Source organism: Pleurodeles waltl, chromosome 7 (genome assembly GCF_031143425.1).
Source record: "Pleurodeles waltl isolate 20211129_DDA chromosome 7, aPleWal1.hap1.20221129, whole genome shotgun sequence".
Taxonomy (NCBI): Eukaryota; Metazoa; Chordata; class Amphibia; order Caudata; family Salamandridae; genus Pleurodeles; species Pleurodeles waltl.
Genome location: NC_090446.1, coordinates 753178078 through 753197042, shown reverse-complemented (window position 1 = coordinate 753197042; position 18965 = coordinate 753178078). Strand labels below are relative to the sequence as shown.

General features: G+C 47.9%; 1 protein-coding gene across 1 annotated transcript in view; it reads left to right on the top strand.

Annotated features, from left to right (window-relative positions):
• Positions 1-18965, top strand: part of SLC25A48 (solute carrier family 25 member 48) — a 239477-nt gene that overhangs the window by 130550 nt on the left and 89962 nt on the right. The window contains exon 5 of the mRNA XM_069199229.1: positions 17230-17475. Coding sequence (XP_069055330.1) covers positions 17230-17475 — 246 coding nt within the window. The remainder of the gene's footprint in view (positions 1-17229; positions 17476-18965) is intronic.

Below are 18965 nucleotides of genomic sequence, written 5' to 3'. Positions count from 1 at the left end.
ACCTACCCACGAATGAGGCAGAATTCAACAGCACCAAGTTGGAATTTTACAGGATTGCCAACTTCCCCCATATCATAGGGTGTGTAGACGGGACACATATACAAATATGCCCTCCTGCAAACCTGGAATATCTGTTCCGCAATAGGAAGTGTACCCACTCACTCAATATTCAGGCGGTATGTGACGCCCATTATGTCATCACTGACATGGTTGCGAAATTTCCAGGCAGTACTCATGACTCCTACATTTTTAGGCACAGTGGGATACACCAATGCCTGGAACGTGGGGAGTTTGGAGACGGATACCTCCTAGCTAGAGCTGAATACACCTTGCAGACATACACACAGGTCAATGTGCAAACCACCCATGCCCTGCTAACATTGTACTTTTTGTGCCAAACAGGTGACAGTGCATATGCACTACGACCATGGATAGTAACTCCGTACCTAACACCCAGCAATGATTCAGAGAGGCGATACAACAGTGCACATAAGAGGACCAGGAACATAATCAAATGTACCTTTGGACTGCTGAAAGCAAGGTTCAGATGCCTCCACTGAAGTGGAGGTGCCCTCCAGTATACCCCAATAACAGCTTTCAAAATAGTTGTTGCATGCGCTATACTGCACAACATTGCCACGAGACAGGGGGTACCTCTCACCCCTGAAGACCCTGATTCGGAGGATGAAGAGCAAGAACTACCACATCGCCATCATAGGGATAGGAGCATTGCAAATCAAGGCAGACTGAGACGGGAACACATTGCAAACCAATACTTTGGAAGGTACGTGCTCACTTTTACCATACTCACCAATGTAACACACAAAGAGTCCATGTGTTAAGTGGAAAGAACAAGTGATTTAATAAGTGCAAACAAAAAAACTATGTACAATAGGAACAGTTCAGGGGCTTCAATAGTCCACCTGGCATGGGACACATTGACATCATGTGCCCCAACCCCAGGACTGTGTGGAGCTCAGACCCTACGGTGGGCTCGGCCAGCATGGCTGGTACTAGGAGGGTCAGCAGTGCCCTGCCTTGTGCTTCCACTGCGAAGCACCCTGGTGTCACTGGCAGAGACACTGCTGACAGTGGAGCCCTCCTCACTGTCCTGTGGCGTGTCGCCTGTGCCCCTGGCCACCTGCCGTGCCTCCATGAGGTCTATAGCATGGCTGAGACGGCCCAGGTCCCGTGCCACGTCACTAGCAAAGTGGCCCATGTCCACCTGGAGGCTGACTGTGTGCCTAGACAGCCCTGTTGTGTTCACAGCCAGCCTTACTATTGAGGAGGACATCCTGTCCAGGCGGTTCAGCAGCTGGCGGTCCCTGCGCTGTGCACTCTCAGTCTGCGTTAGCAGTTCTGCCACTAGTTGGCGCATGGAGAGTGCAAGGTCACCCATGTTGGAACTGATCACCTGCAACTCTGACTGTACCAGCTGCATACTGTTGCCATGATTGCTCTCCATGCGCCGCATTGCCCCGGTAATCCTCCTTAATTCCTGTGTTTGCAGGCGCTGACCCCGTAGGAGTGCGGCCACGGTTTGTGATGTGGAGGCATCCCTTGACTCTGCCTGCCGCTCGGAGGATGGTGTTCCACGTCGCCTGCGACACAGTGGAGGCCCTGTGATGTCTCCCATGGCACTCTGGCTCGTACCTGGTGCAGGCTCACACACCACTACTGCAACAGGTGTTTCCTGAGGGGACATGGTGTCAGTGGTGCAGGTCGCAGTGGTGGCTGGTCCTGTTCTCTCCTGTGTCTGCTGGCTGACCAGTGGCCCCTGGCTGCTTGGGCTGGTCGGAGTGTCTTGTGGGAGACCTTTGGGACATGGGAACACACTGTCAGTATCTACTATCTGTTATCAACTTCCTAATAAACTATTGCCTATGAACTGCCTACTTGACTACATTGCCCATAGTGCATCATTCTGGTGTTTGCTACTCTGAAATAGAGCTATTTTGGTTGTGCATGCTCCTGTGTAAAAGGTGGGTGGGGGTATGGCATTAATGAGGGTACATGCATGTCACATGGTACTCACCGGTTGATGGTCCTGCTTCAGAGGTGTCCAGATCTCCCATCCCGCTTACAGCCTCAGGCTCTAGGGTCTCTTCTACCCTTTCCTCCAGAGGTGTGGGTGGTGGTACTGTCGATGGTCCCCCTCCTGTGCCTCTCATCTCCCGGAGCCACTCTGCCACCCTCTCCTTGGTCTGGGAGCGCAGGTCGTACCACCTTTTTTTCAATTCTTCCACACTCCGGTGGCTGACCCCCCGGGAGTTGACTTTGTCCTGGATCTCCTGCCAGAGTCTTCTCTTCTCTGTCTCTGGCACGGTGAGGGCTGCCCTGCCAAACAGCTGGTCATGGTGCTGACTGCACTCCTCAGTCAGCACCTCCAACTCTTTTTCAGCAAACTTTAGTTTCCTCTTCCTTGGGTTTTCAGCCATGGTTGCAGGAGCTCTGTTTGTTTGCTGTGAAATGGGTGTGGTCCTCCCTCCTCCCAGGTGTATTTGTAAACTTCCTGGCTGTGATGTCATCATCGTGTGCCAGGAAGTGTTTTCCAGAGTGTTCTGCAGCACCTGCATTCAATTTTCTGCAAAGTCGCAATTTGCGACACCCACTCGCAAATTGCGTGTCCGTTTTTTGCGCGGTCGCAAAAAGCGACTTCGCAAACAGCGGACTCGCTATCTGCGGTGCGACTCCGTGTGCGAGTCGCAAACTGTCCTCGCATTTTCTACCTGCATTGCAGTTAGCGAGTCGAAAATTGCGAGTCGCAAAGAATCCTACCTACATCTGGCCCTAAGCACCTTAAATGCAGCCCACATGTCCTCTACATATTATATTTAATTGTATTGATATTTATATTGTGTGGTATCTATTCCCTTTAAAAGGTCTTCCTGAGTGCCCTTCAGGTGTATGGTTGAAAGGGTGTTGGTTGATTTGCATGGGAAAAGTTGAGTGCAGTGCATTTAGATTGGCGGTAATGTAGAATTGTTGTGTAGGAATTAAGACAACATAGTTGTGGGTGTTACAGAGAGAGATAAAATAGACACAGCTGTAGATGCAGGTACCTACTCCTTGTGCAAAGAGACTGTTATAAGAGGGTGATTCTATGATGGTGAGTTTACAGGCCATCTATGAGAACACTATATTGTGAATCTACAAAAATGGTGCCCCACACAGCAGTCCTGTTGGCTAAACCTATTGTTATATTAAGATCCTTCCGATCCTGAGTGGCAGTGACAGCTGTCTTTGTTGTACTGCTAGGCCACAGGGCAATTCATCGGATTGAATAATGTCAGTCGCTACCAGAGATCATTTATACTCTATGACTTGAATAATATTTTCACATAGCCAACTTTTTTAGTTGCATTTCTGAATTGCTGATTGCTGAATAGCCTTATTTTGTTGGGCAATGTGTTCTCTAGTTTGTCTGTTTCTACTGAGAAAGAGCTTCCACCGACACATGTAGTTTAAAATAAGGGACAAAGTAAAAAAAAAATTAAAAGACAGGAAGCTCTTTAAAAAAAAAATCCAGAGGGGGCCGGTGACTGGTGGTTAGTGCATTTTTTATTTGTTTGATAAAGCAGGGGCGGGGGCATACATGGGGCCCTCTGATATGTGCTATATATCTAGGTGGTGCCCTCATTTCTCAGGGAGCCGTCTGGTGCTGGATGTGGTCCTGCATCCATGAAGCAAAGAGAACAGAGGTCTCTGCCTTGCAACCCCATTCACACTCCTATGGGATTGTGCCTCTCCCAATGACCGGGGAATGGGGCACACACACACAGATCTGCACACTTTGCCCGCATGGAGTGGGCAGAGAGAAGGAAGCTGCATGCTCCCTCACCAGCAAGGTATAGTAGCGGCAGGAGGGGAGCCAGCTCAAAGGTGCAGGAGTGGACTTCCTGCTCTGCCTTTGAAAATAAAATTAAACTGTGGACGCCCAGCATGGGACGAGGGCAGCCACAACTTGAAAAATAAATGAAATAAAAAGAGTAGAGACCTCACCGCTTCCTTAAAAAAATAGATGAGACCAGTCATTAAATATTCACTAAAACCGACTTATTTCTGAAATAAGCACCAAATACTGAGTTTATAAGCAATGGTTATTTGTACATATCTGAATTTGTGGGTACCCATACTAGCATGTGATTCAGAGGCTGTTTTGCAAAAGGGTTTCTTACTTACACACTACATTACATTTTGACTATGCAGAGAAATCCATTTGACAATATCAAATGTTCTACTATTCTATGTGCCCACTCATCTCCCAATAAAATGGTATCACATGTGTGTGGCTGGACCTGGAATCTGCAACAAAATACACCCAAAAACGCGACCTGGCAATATCATATTTTAACAAGCAGAAACCATGCTTTTTTACAATGTGAGCACCTTCGGATTTTCTGTCATATCTCAATCCCCATCCGGGAAAATTACCATACCCAGACATTTCATAAAATTAGACAGCTTGGGGTGTCCAGGGTGGTGTTACTAGTGTAGTTCTAACAAGCTGTTTTCAAGCAGAAGCCATTGCAGCCCTCGGACTGTGCCTAATATTACACATTTTACTCACTTTTCTGTGAAGGAAAGTTCTGAAACCTGCAGGGATCTGCACATACCCTACCTCCCATCATTCCCCCACATTTTTCAATAAAAATGGCACCTCACTTGTGTGAGGGCACCTCGCACCAGTGACAGGAAAAGGCCAAAAACACAACATGAACAGATAAAATGTTTTCACCCAAAAAATGGCACTTCCCTGCAGTGTTGTTGGCTGCAGAATCTGGACTGTCGATCAGTCGGCACCCAGGAAACCTACCAAACCTGTACATTTCCAAACATTAGACACCTGATGGAGTCCAGGGTGGTAAAACTTGCATTGATCTCACTGGGTTTTCTACCCAGAGGCACTTACAAACCTCAAATGTTTGCAAAAAATACACATTTCCCTCACATTTCTGTGATGGAAAGTTATGGAATCTGTGGGAAGCCACAAATGTCCTACTACCCAGTGTTCCCCAAGTCTCCAGAGAAAAATGGTACCTATTTTGTGTGGCTAGGCCTAGCTCCTGCAGCAGAAAAGGCCCCAAAACATTTAGGCCCTCAATACAACCCTGGCGGTCGGTTATAAAGCGGCGGTAACTCCGCCAACAGGCCAGCAGTAAAAAAATTGGACTCATGACCACGGTGGAAACAGCCAACCCAAACAGCCTCTTTAACACACCGTGGCGGTAACTGCCAACAAACACGGTGGCGGTAACTGCCAACAGCCAGGCGGAAGACAATGAACCGCCCACTGCATTACAGCACGCCTATCTGCCAGCTTTTCCGGGGCGGTACCAACACCATCAAAAGCACGGCGGAAATACTACTCTGAAGGGAAACGACTCACTTCTCAACACTCAAGGAAAACCACGTCGCAATGGAGCCCGATCTGCACGTCTTCCCTGGTGTACCTTCTCATACACCAGGAACACGAGCGCCGGAGAAAACGACCATGTGAGTACTGCACCTAGCACACAAGGGAGGGGCAGAGAAAAAAGAGAGTGACACACACACGCAACACGCTACACCCCCACCCTCACCCCGTCACCATACACACAAACAGATGCAACAACATTACATATACACCCCGTAACCCTCAGGGCCTCTTTTGTGTGTTGATTTGGGTGATTGCTGGTCTGAAGGTGTGCTTGGGATAGGCTGGGGTTGAGGGGATTGGGACTGGGTAGAGGAAGTCGGAGGGGGGAGGCTGGAGACAGGGACAATGGCTGCCATCAGTGGGTTGGCCAGAGCCTGGAATGCTTCCTGTTGGGCTGCCACGCCAGAGTGAATGCCCTCCAGGTATGCATTTGCTTGTTGCAAATGCCCTGATACACCGTGGATGGCATTCAGTATGGTTAACTGCCCAACAGAGAGGGATCTCAGGAGGTCAATAGCCTCCTCACTGAGGGTAGCAGGGCTGACTAGGGCAGGGCCTGAGGTGCCTGGGGCGAAGGAGATGCCCACCCTCCTGGGTGAGCGGGCATGGCAAACTCGCTGAGGGGCTGCTGGGAGGGCAAAGCTGGTACGGACGTGGTGGCTGTACCTGTAGTTGGGGTGGGCACAGAGGTGTCTGCGACCGCCAGGGAGCTGCCATCAGAGGAGGTGTCGCTTTCGGTAGTGTCCCCTCCTGTCTCTGTTGTGGTGCTCCCCTTGCCCTCCGTCCCACTGGTGCCCTCACCGTCGGTGGATTCGGCCTCCAGGCCCATGTGGGATGCAGCTCCCTCCATCACCGGTGCCTCTGCTCCTCCGCCAGATTATGCTAATGCACACAAGGAAAGGGTGACAAAACAAAAAGGGAGGGGAGAGACAGAGGATACACTTAGTCTATGCCAGCAACAACACTACCGTTGGCGTACACAACTCACTGGGACCAGCCCTATGCACTAGGCCATGCACTACCAGTTACAATGCTAGTCACAGCCCATGGGGTACAATGCCTAACGCCATTAGCTGCACACCTGAAACCCACTGGACCCTGCCCAGTAGTAGATGGCCACTAACATTATGAGTGCATCTGAGCTTGCCCATCATTGAACATACCATGCCATGTTCGCCCTGGCCTAGGGGCACCCACAGCCTACATCCCCTATCCAGGTAATACCTTAACGCGCTCAAAGTCATGATTCTGAATCTGTACTCACCCCCTTGTGGCTGTTGTGATGCCTTCAAGTGCCCGTCCAACTCCGTATAGGCCACTGCCAGGATGCGGAACATCAGGGGTGGTCATGGTACGACGGGCACCCCTTCCTCGTTGGGAGGCAAGCCCCAGCTGGGCCTCTGCCGTCTTCTTTGCCCAGCGGCACAGGTCCTCCCACCGTTTGAGGCAGTGGGTACTCCGTCTGTCAAAGACCTCCAGGGTTCACACCTCCTTGGCGATGGCACACCAAATACCCTTTTTTTGATGTGCGCTGACCAGCTGGAAAAATACAGCAGAAAATGTATTAGTCATACCGTCTGGACTGTTATACTCATGGCCCAACATATCCCCCCAACCCCTTATGCATATACATTGACCACCATACATGCAGCACTCTGCCCAGGACTGCTCAGACCCCACCCTACACGAGGCTTACACATGCAGCAATCCATACAATCATGGCCCATGCATCATGCTCACAGTGTACTCACCTGTTTATCTGAAGGATCATAGAGTAAAGGGTCCTGGGGTAGGACCCCATCCACCAGTCTCTCCAACTCCTCTGAAGTGAAGGTAGGGGCTCTTTCCCGAGACACTCAAGCCATTGTCTCTTCCAGACACAGGTCACAGCATCATTTGCAGTGTAGGTCCTCTCCTGTTGAAGGTCAGGTAGCAAGTGAGTGTACAGATAGAAAATGGGGGTCACGTCCGCGGCGGTGCATACCATCACCGCCGGCGTACATCGCCATTGGCTCCTGAAACCCATAGGGCCCAATGATAACCAATGCGGTGTTGCACGGCGGTCGTCGATCGCTGACCGCAACGGTGCACAACGTCAGCGGAATGACCTCATTTCCACTTGTCCCTCCTCAGACGCCATTTCAGGGGAGCACAGGCCATGGTACCTAAATGCAGACACTGGCACATCAACTGACTTTTGAGTTCACATATGTGAAGGAAAAAATGCATATTACGGTTGAAATATGTTTGAATATGAACATCTGCTCACCGTTTTTCACCGTAGAGTTCAACCACTGAGGATGAATAGGAGATGGAGACATTCTCCAGTGTACAGACCCCTGGTGGACCTTGCGACAATGGAGGGCAGGCACATTATTCTGACATACAGACTTGATAGGGCCACAATCCAAGAACTGTGTGCCCAATTGGAGCCAGACCTGATCTCAGCTATCTGCCACCCCACAGGTATCCCCCCTCTAGTGCAGGTCCTGCCAGTGCTCCATTTCCTGGCAAGTGGTTCCTTCCAAGCGACAGTGGCCATGGCATCAGGGATGTCACAGCCTATGTTCTCCAACGGGCTGACCAGAGTGTTGTCTGCCCCGCTGAAACACATGCGCAGCTACATCATATTCCCCCAGGTGGAGGATTTGGCCACAGTAAAGGATGACTTCTATGCACTGGGACAAATCCCCAACATCACTGGTGCCATTGATGGTGCACATATTGCATTTGTCCCCCCCCCCTCAGAGAAATGAACAAGTGTTCAGAACTAGAAAAAGCTTTCACTCTCTGAATGTGCAGATGGTGTGTTTGGCGGACCAGTACATCTCCCATGTCAATGCCAAGATCCTGGCTCTGTGCATGATGCCTTTATATTGAGGAATAACAACATCCCATATGTGATGTCTCAACTCCAGAGGCACCGGGTGTGGCTAATAGGTGAGCCCATGGTCCCCACCCAGTTGATGTAGGTATATGGGTGTGGGGTTGGCCCTAAGGGTGAGTGTGTGGCTAATAGGTATCCCTCGATTTTGCAGGTGACTCTGGTTACCCCAGCCTCTCATGGCTACTGACCCCAGTGTGGAATGCCAGGACAAGGGCAGAGGAACGTTACAATGAGGCACATGGGCAAACAAGGAGGATCATTGAGCGTACCTTTGGCCTCCTGAAGGCCAGATTCCAGTGCCTATCTGATCTGACTGGTGGATTCCTGTACTACTCACCCAAGAAGGTATGCCAGATCATCGTTGCATGTTGCATGTTGCACAACGTGGCCTTGAGACGGCAGGTGGCTTTATTGCAGGAGGATGAGCCTGGGGATGGTCGTGTGGCAGCTGTGGAGCCTGTGGACAGTGAGGAAGAGGAGGCAGAGGAAGAAGATGTGGACAACAGAACCACACTAATTCAACAGTACTTCCAGTGACACACAGGTAAGACACTGTAACTTCAACTTCCATTGCTGCTTTGTGTTGGACATTGAACATGGCAGCCTGAATTCCCTATTTCTATGGCCACTAACTGTACTCTTTGGCATCTCTATTTTCAGATCTCTGTGCCCCACCCTGGCTCCTGGTGTGTTTACTGCTGCCCACTACAGGTCATACCTATGTAAATATTACAATACATTTGAATTGCAATGTTTACAGTTTGTGTAACTAATACATTTTTGAAACAATTGACAGACTCCATATTAGATTTTTTTCCAAGGGTGTTTATTTAGGTGACAATAAGTGGAGGGGGCATTGCAATGGGCTGGGTTGATGATGGAGGAAAGTCCAGGATAGAGTCCGGTCTCTTCGTATCACAGGTGCATTGTCCAAGGGGGCATAGGAAGAGGAGCAATGGCTGATCAAGGTGGACAGGGTGACAGAGTGGGACACAAGGGTGACAATCAGGAGAGTCTTATTTCCTGGCGGGGGTCTTGGCAATGTTCTCTGGCTTCTGCATGGATCGCAGGGACCGTTTGAGTGGTGGTTCTCCTTCTGCAGGGGGTGGGGTGCTGGTGCCTGATGTTCCTGTGGCAGGGCCTCCTGTCCTCTAGCGTCGGTGGAGGTGGAGGGCTGTTCTTGGGTGTGGCTAGTGTCAGGGTCTGCCTCCCTCATGGTGTTGGCTATGTCTGCCAGCACCCCTGCAATGGTGACCAGGGTGGTGTGGATGTCCCTCAGGTCCTCCCTGATCCCCAGGTACTGTCCCTCCTGCAGCCGTTGGGTCTATTCCAACTTGGCCAGTATCTGGCCCATGGTCTCCTCGGAATGGTGGTATGCTTCCAGAATTTTGGTGAGTGCCTCGTTAACAGTCGGTTCCCTGGGCCTGTCCTCCCCATCACACAGCAGTCCTCCCAGCTTCCCTGTTGTCCTGTGCCTCTGTCTCCTGAACCGTGTGCCCACTGCCACTGACCCCAGATCCCTGATCATCCTGTGTTTGTGGGGTTGCCTGGGGTCCCTGTAGTGGTGAACACACTACTGATTGACGTGCCCTGGGGACAGAGGGATGGGCCCGCTGGGTGGGTGCTGTGCTGGTGTTTTCTGAGGGGGGAGGCTCTGTGGTTGTTTGGGACTGTGGCTGGGTCACCGACTGTCCAGAGGTCCCTGATGGACCAGGTTGTCATCGTGATCCAGGTGTGCAGATCTGCTGTCATCACTGTGGACCTCTTCTGGGGGAGGACTGGATGTGGTGGCACCTCCTCTCCGGTGACTTTGAGTGGTCCTGTGGGGATGTAAATGCAGTGTTATTGTTTCTGCGTGTGCCATCTTGTGCATGGATATGTTTCCCTCTATGGTTGTTATTAGCAAGGCACCTTTGGGTTGTGTGAGTTGTGATTAGTTTGGCTAAGTGATTGTCACTAGTGTACATGCTGTGGTGATGGGTGTCCATGCAGGTCTGTGATGGGGGTCCATGCATTGGTGTTGCATGCAGGGCTTGGTATTGGGATGAGTGAGATGTGATGGCAGGTATATGTGAGGTGGTGGAGTGTTGGGGGTGTGGGTAGGGGTAGGAGTTTGTGTGAGCATGCAGGTAGGGGGGTGCTAGTAATAACGATTTGAATTACCAGACTCCTGTCCTCTTGCTACTCCTGCCATGCCCTCAGGGTGCATGATCGCCAAGACTTGCTCCTCCCATTTTGTTAGTCGTCGGGGAGGAGGTGGAGGTCCACCACCAGTCCTCTGTACAGCTATATAGTGTCTTGCAACCACAAAACGCACCTTCCCCGTAGATCGTTCCACCTCTTCCAGATGTCATCCCTTGTTCTGGGGTGCTGTCCCATGGCATTGACCCTGTCAACGACTCTCCGCCATAGCTCATCTTCCTTGCAATAGATGTCTGCTGCACCTGTGATCCGAATAGCTGTGGCTCTACCCAGATGATTTCCTCCACATTGACCCTTAACTCCTCCTCTGAGAACCTGGGGTGTCGTTGTGGTGCCATGGGTATAGTGTGAGTTGTATGTGTGAGGGTATGTGGGGTGATGTGTTGGGGTGTGTGCTGTGAGGTGTGTGAATGTTGTGTGGGTGATGGTGTTTTGTGGCTCAGATTCAGTGGGTGCTCCTGCTTGCCTCTCTCACTTTCCAAAATCTTTGGGTCGTAAAGGGTTGTGGTTAGTGTGTGTGTGTTTTATAGTGTTGTAAGTGTGTGGGTGTGGTGTGTGTATGAGTGTCAGGTGTGTGTATTTTGTATTGTCCAATGTGGTGTAATTTTGTTAGTGTGTGTGTATTTTGAGAGCAGCGGTGTGTACTGCCAATGGTTTACCGCGGTTGAATGACCGCCGCAGTGATTCGTGGGTCATGATGCTATGGGCGTATTTCTGTTGGCGTAACGGTGTGGGTTTTGGTACCACCAGTTAATCACTGACCTTTGGGCTGGAGGAATTGTGTGTGTGTCTGTATAGTGGTGGATTTCTATCTGTGGGTCATAATACGGGTAGCGGTATACCGCCACGGTCGCCGTGTGTTGGCGGCAGTCAGCATGGCGGTAAGCGGTACTCAGTTTTTACAATTAAAATCACCCCTTTTTTGCGTGTTGGGTAGCTATGGGTTTTGGGCCATAGCTCAGCCTGCACCTAGAAAAACTTACTAAGCCTGCACATTTCGAAAAACTAGACTCTTGTAAGAGTCTACAGTGACATAACTTGAGTAGCTCTTAGCTGGTTTTTCTACCAAAAGCCCTTGCAAACCTCAGATTTTGTCTAATAGCACACATTTTCTCTTGCATTTCTGTGACAGAAAGTTCTGGAATCTGTGTGGGGATACACAGCTCATCCCACTCAGCTTCCCTCTAAGTCTCCTGTTTGAAATGATACCTAACTTTTGTGGTGTGAGGGCTGAACACCCACACCAGAAAAGGCCCAAAATACAACTATGACTTCTTTCACTGGAAACCAACCCTTTTTTGCAATTTGGCTAGCTGTGGATTTTGGGCTGTAGCTCAGTTGGCACCTAGAGAAACCCACAAACCCTCACATTTCTGAAAAATAGACGCCCGGGGAGTCCGAGGTGACATGACTTGTGTGACTCACACTGGGTTTTCTTTTACTCAGCAACTCTTGCAAACCTCAAATTGTGTCTAAAAACACACACTTTCCACACATTTCTGTGACAGAAAGTTTTGGAATCTGCAGGGAGACTCATATGTTGTGTAAAACACAAATCCTTGCAAGGGGGACTTGTTAGACTTGGCATCCTTGGTGTGGTCTCCCCTAACATTTTGCCTCTGTTTCCCAGGTTGTTGATGTGTGCTGGACTCTGTTTTTGCTGTTTTTGTTACTCTGGGCACTTTACCACTGCTATCCAGTGCTAAAGTACAAGTGCTCCTATGTAAAATGTATGTGTAATTGGATTTCCATGATTGGCATATTTGATTTACTGGTAAGTCCCTAGTTCAGTGCACTAGAGGTGCCCAGGGCCTGTAAATCAAATGCCACTAGTGGGCCTGCAGCACTGGTTGTGCCCCCACACTAATAGCCCTGTAAACATGGCTCAGACCTGCCACTGCAGTGTCTGTGTGTGCATCTTTAAACTGCCAATTCGACTTGACAAGTGTACCCACTTGCCAGGCCTACACCTTCCCTTTTCTTACATGAAACACCCCCTAAGTTAGGCCCTGGGTAGCCCCGTGTGCAGGGTGCAGAGTATGTTTAAGGTAGGACATATACTAATGTGTTTTATATGCCCTGACAGTGAAATACTGCCAAATTCGGTTTTCACTGTTGCAAGGCCTATCTCTCTCATAGGTTAACATGGGGGCTACCTTTAAATATGATTAAAGCGTAGATTCCCCTTGAGAGCAGATAGACATGTGGAGTTCGGGGGCCTCTGAGCTCACAATTTAAAAATACATCTTTTAGTAAAGTTGGTTTTATGACTGTGTGTTTGAAAATGCCAATTTTAGAAAGTGGGCACTTTCTTGCTTAAACCATTCTGTGACTTTGCCTGCTTGTGGATTCCCTGTCTGGGTCAGTTTGATAGTTGGGCTGTTTGCACCTCTCTCTAGACAGTGACACAAAGGGAGCTGGGGTGTAACCTGCATGTTCTAATGAGCCATCTTTGCTAGGAGGGAGGGGAGGAGTGGTCACTCACACCTGAAAAGTCTGTGCCTGCCCTCACACAATGCAGTCTCCAACCTCGTGGTGTGTGTCTAGGGCCTGGGCATGGCAGGATTTCACATACAATAGGGACTTTTCTAATTCAAAGGGCAAAATGGGTATAAGAAGGGCCCCCAAAACCACAGCCTTTAGATCACTTCTGGAAACCAAGAGGAACATCTGCCCGGAGAAGAGCTGAGGAGAAGTGCTGCCTTGCCTGTGACTGTGCTTTGTGGAGCTATCCTGTGGTTGCTGCTTCTGCTTGTGCAAGAGGACAAAGACTGGACTTTGTGTGCCTTCCTGCTTGTGAAGAACTCTTCAAGGGCTTGAAACTGAGCTTGCCTCCTGTTGTTGAAGTCTTAGGGCCGTCAAAGACCTCTCTGCCAGCACCTGGAGCCTCTGCTGAGACTCCTGCGCTGTCAAGTGGTGCCCTATCCAGTTCCTGGGGTCTTGGAAGGTGAAGCTGGCATTCCAAGATTAAAATCCATCCACAGACCGCCGTGCTGGGAAAATATCGACGCACCTTCTGAGACGCAGGTGAGAAACGACATGCTGCCGGCACGTGGCAGAAATTGACATTCAACCGGCATCGTGGCTGGAAGATCAACGCACGTAGCTGCACCCGCTGACGGAGGCTGATAACGTTGCAACCCACATAGCGAGGTTTTGCTCGTACCGTGCAGCAGGATTTTCGACGGAAACCTTGCTGGGCATGGAAAAATTATGCAACGCCTGCCCGGACCCGAGTGCTTGCCCAGAACGATGCATCGCTCTCCTGTGGAGAGGAAAAACGACGCACCCTGACCTGACCGTAGAAGGAGAAATGACGCACGGTCTTGCTTGCGGGTGAGAAATCGACACATCGCTAGCCTTTTTCAATGCACACTTGCCCGTGCATGTTATTTTGTTGGTACCTAGGTACTTTTCAACGCTAACAGTGTTTTTACTGTCTACAAAAGGATTTAAGACGCTTTTGCGTTTAAAATTAATAACTTGACTTGTGTATGTTGGATTTTTGTTGTTTTGGTCTTGTTTTGTTTAGATAAATATTTTCTATCCTTCTAAAACTGTGTTGTGTCATTTTGTAGGGCTTTCACTGAGTTACTGTGTGTGTTGGTACAAATAATTTACGCCTGCCTGCTTGTGCCAAGCTACCAAGGGGGTGTGGGTGATTCTCTTTTACCCTGACTAGAGCGAGGGTCCTTGCTTGGACAGGGGGTAACCTGACTGCTAACCCAAGACCCCATTTCTAACAGGACTCCTATTGACCTTGGGTTGATCTATTCTTGTTGTAGGCACTAGGCCCAGCCACACAGGTTGGCCAGCATTTGTACTGGAACAAGTGGGGTAATGCTGAATAGTAGGATTTGCTGATTCTGTAAGTTTTCTCACAAACTTGTAAGCAAAAGTTGTGATTTTTTAAATAGGCACAGTCAGTGCCCAGTGTTCAGAGTGTATGTAAAGCCCACTCCATGCACAACACAAGCCCCAGTGGGTGGGCAAGCCCCTACTGTGCACAGTCTGAACTCAGTGGGCAGACTGTGCATAGAGCCCCCTCAATCCAGTCATGCAAGCTGCATTAGGTGTGCACGTCACTACTGCACACAGTCAGCATTCAGTGCACGGACTCTGTGTAGAGCCCACTCCCTTCAGAGACTGAAGCTCCACTAGGTGGTCAAGCTCCTACGGTGCACATTCTGCACTCAGTGAGCATACTGTGCAAAGAACACACTCTCTACAGAAATTCAAGCACCTTAGATGATAAAGTCCCTACTACACACAGACTGTGGTCAGTGCGTAAAACCCACTCTCTCCAGTGTCTAAACTGATACAGAAATTACTCAAGTTTGGCAGGAAGCCAGATGTTTACTCGGAAAGCAATCTTTTTGTGATTTGGTGTAAATGTGTTCTGCCCTTTTTGAGTAATAAAGGTTAAAATTATAGAAATATCTGAATAGTTGGTCTCATGGGAATCCCGTGGGACTCCTGCTGGGCCACAGATTTAAAACAGAGAGGATTTTAATAGGCCAAGAGGTCTTATTTCCCCTTCTGCCACCTTGGTTCATGGCGATGCTTGTGTGTCTACCTTGAGTTGAGTGCCTAATCTATTGACTGACGAGAATCTCCAGAATTGCATTCATTGTAAGTGTGTATTTTTCTCTTGCATGTGTGACTCCCATTTTTCTGATGACAGTGACTATTGGTGCTGTGACATTGACAATATAGGAATCTTTAGTCTTGAAAAAAGCCATCAACCCGAGTAGGCATTAAATTCACACTACAATGGTAGGATGACAAGTGCATGGAAATGATCAGATTTTAATCCTGACAAAGGGAACCCCATCCCAAAAAAATCAATATGATATGGTTTCCGTTGTGGACACAACGAAGGTAGGGTAATAAGTGCTTGAAGACTATCAAAATAGTTATAATTTTAATCCTGTCAAAGCAAACCCCCAATAAAATTGATACAATAGGGTATCCTGTGTTGACAGTTTTAGCCAGTTCTGATCTCTATGTATATATCTTGCGTCTTACGAACACACTCCACTCTTGTAATTACTACAGTGTGTTTGGTGTCAGAGAACACCAAATGATGAAGCATGCCACTACAGGGCATTATTCCTAAAAAAAACTTGAGATCATATGACAAGATGGAAAACTCTGATGTTTCATCAATCTCTTTGTGTTTTGTGGTTATCAATGGAAGATTCATTGATGATTATCCATCTCAGGTCATACACCTGCTGTGCATGGCCTGAGAAGCGCCCCACTCTGGACGAAAAGTTGGACTCCAAGGGTCATAAGGCTGACCTCTTTGTTACAGGGACACCTTCTATTTGCTACAGGGACACAACAAGCGTCAAGAAGGCTTTTTATTGCATTCCCAGCCGATCATTTCCACCAGGACCTGCGTTGGACCCTGCTACTTTCTTCTGCTGGAGTGAGTCTTGATGCCCAAGTGCTGTCCCGGACCCTTGGCTGGTATTAGAGTATACTCTACCTAAAGTTTTCTGAAGCCTGGGTCTTTGAAACATATTGCCAACTTTCTGCCCTAAGAACCAGCATGGGATGAGGACCAACCTTCCAAGCCAACCTGCAGAGGGTGCATGGCCTCTAAGATAGAGTTTGTAGCAGCTCCCACTACTTTCTGCTCAGTAGAAGCAAATCTGATTCAGTGAGCCCACCATCAACCAGCATCCTAAGACATATAGGCCTCTTCGGCAACAGCTTGCATCCTTGCTCCGCTAAGGCAAATTGAGCTCCAGAACAGTTTCTCAGTCAGAACGGGGTATGAAACCTGAACGTTTCTCACTAAGAGATTTTCAGCTTTCATCACTGACTTCACCAAGGCATCCAACTTCGCCTCCCCCTTGACATTAAGCCCAGCTTTGCCCACAACCTGCTTCCTTGCCCCACTAAGGACTTTTCCTCCATAAAATATTCTAAGTGCAAAGGTAACTTTTTTGACTAAGACATATCTGGTTCTTGTATCCAATATGCAATCCATGGCTGTTAGCCTTAAAATGTACCCTTGTCCCTGTCATGCGCAACCAGATGCCAGCAGTAAGCTTTTAATACTTTCTAGGTTTAATCAATGCACAACTCTGGTTCTACTTATTGGTTTTTGTCATTTTGGTGTCTTTTTATTTTATGTTTCTAAATTGGTTTGTGTTTTTTCTTCAACTCCATTGTCTTACTGTAATAATTTAGTAAACTTGCACTTGGGCCTAATATGTGCCTATGACTGTATCTCTGCTAACTCACCATAGATATAGGGGAGGCATCCTATAATTGGAATAGCGCAATGCAAACTGTTTACCAACTAGCTAGAGCCAGTAGGTGAATCGCTGAGCCCACCATCAAACTGTGTTGCATTTTGAACAAATTTATTTTTTACTAATATAAGCAATGGATTGGACAGTGAATTATTATCTCTGTTATTTGACTATTTGATTTCTGTGTCCTTTGACTGCTCACTCTCACTACCTTGAGATACCTGGTTTGTAGGGCCATAATAGGATGGACCCCTGAATGTCAGAGGCAAATAACCTGAACCACCACACTTGTGGCCCAGTAGGTTTTGCCTGCCATATGGCTCCTCGAATGGGTATGGCAATGTACTTTACAAGTTTTAAAATAACTACATTAGAAATGAATCCCTCACATCTTTTGTGAAATTAAAAATGGACATCACATGTGTATTTTGTTCCTATTTTTTTTCTCACAGAAACCACAGCCTTGAGGCAAAAATCTGCCATGGTGACGTACAGGGGACCTGTTCATTGTGTTAGTATGATTCTGCGTCATGAAGGGATAACAGGACTTTACAGAGGAGCTAGTGCAATGGTTCTCAGAGATATTCCTGGGTATTGTCTATACTTCATCCCTTATGCATTTTTGTGTGAATGGATCACACCAGAAGGTCACACTGCACCAAGTGTTTTTTCCGTCTGGATGGCAGGAGGTATTGCAGGTAATGTACTCTGATCTGCTCAATAAAAATACTGCATATTTCTACTTGTCTTTAACTTATATGCCAATTACACTTTGATCATTCAGCAACCCATTACATATTTAAGTATGGTGTTACCAAATATCAATGAATGAATGTAATTGCTTATACTAACTGATGCTTTCAATCAGCCCTTTTACTCCATTGCCATTTTGCTTGAGCACAATATACACAACAGCTTAAAAAGTAGTCCCTTCAGTCGGTACCATGGATTGTATGTGTGTGTGTGTTTGTGTGTATATATGTATATATATATATATATATATTTATATATATATATAGAGAGAGAGAGAGAGAGAGAGAGAGAGAGAGAAAGTTAGCACCTAGGGTCTCAATTACAGTTTGGCGGATGAGGTTACTCCTTCACCAATGTGATGGATATCCCATCAGCCGTATTACCATTCCATAATAGCCCATGGACATCGTAATACAGCAGATGGGATATCTGTCACATTTGTGCTGGAGTAACCCGTCCACCAAAACTCTAAATCAGACCCCTACTTTCCATAGGAAAAGCACTTTTTGTTTTGGTAATAACTTTGTTGCCCTTTGGAAAATCTTCACAAAATTTTCAAAACTAGTGTTCTGGTCAATTCAGCTGTTGTCAGGAAATTTTTGGTGTGATGAGTCAAGCAGGAGATGAGAAAACTTTCCATAGTTATAAAGATTAATGTATATCTAGAGATGTGAAGGGTCTGCAGATCCAACAGATCCCATGCTGTTATCTGATTGGCTGCCACCACTTCAACTAGGAAGTGGTGGCTGTCACGCACTCAACTGGTTCCGACCGCAGAGGCAATGCTGGACCTCTCATCCCACCGGAAGTCAGCCTACTATCAAGGAACCCTAAACCTTTAAAATATACACTGTCCTCAAGGGAAAGAGGGGTTGGGACAAAATAAGAAAAGATAGACTTGCGGCACAGGTCTTGCTCAACTACCCTGCAATACTGCATAAGAGGCTCTGTCCTCCCTGGACCTTTTGAATTGGTGTGGATGTAGTGCACTGGAAATAACAAGAAAAGTAGTTTACCAACAGTTCCTCAACAAAACTTATGTAGTTATTCACAGTATTGTAGACTTGCAGGCTTCACCACAAGCACTGCATGAATGCAGGTACGAATACAAAATTTACGCTGGAGTTCCTGGTGCTCCCAAGAAACATTTTACATTCAGGTCTCTGTACAAGGTCATTTACATATATAGTGTGCTGTAATAAGTCCTCTCTCATTCTTATTACAACAATTTCTCAAGAATTACTGGTGGGCAGATTTCAGTTCTGATACAATTCAAGTCTGGAGCGCCACTCTATAAAGGTGTTCAGAGCACTAAAGCTATTGAAACAAACATAGGGGGTCATTCCGACCCTGGCGGTAAAAACCGCCAGGGCCGCGAATGACGGAAGCACCGCCAACAGGCTGGCGGTGCTTCCTGGCCCATTCTGACCGCGGC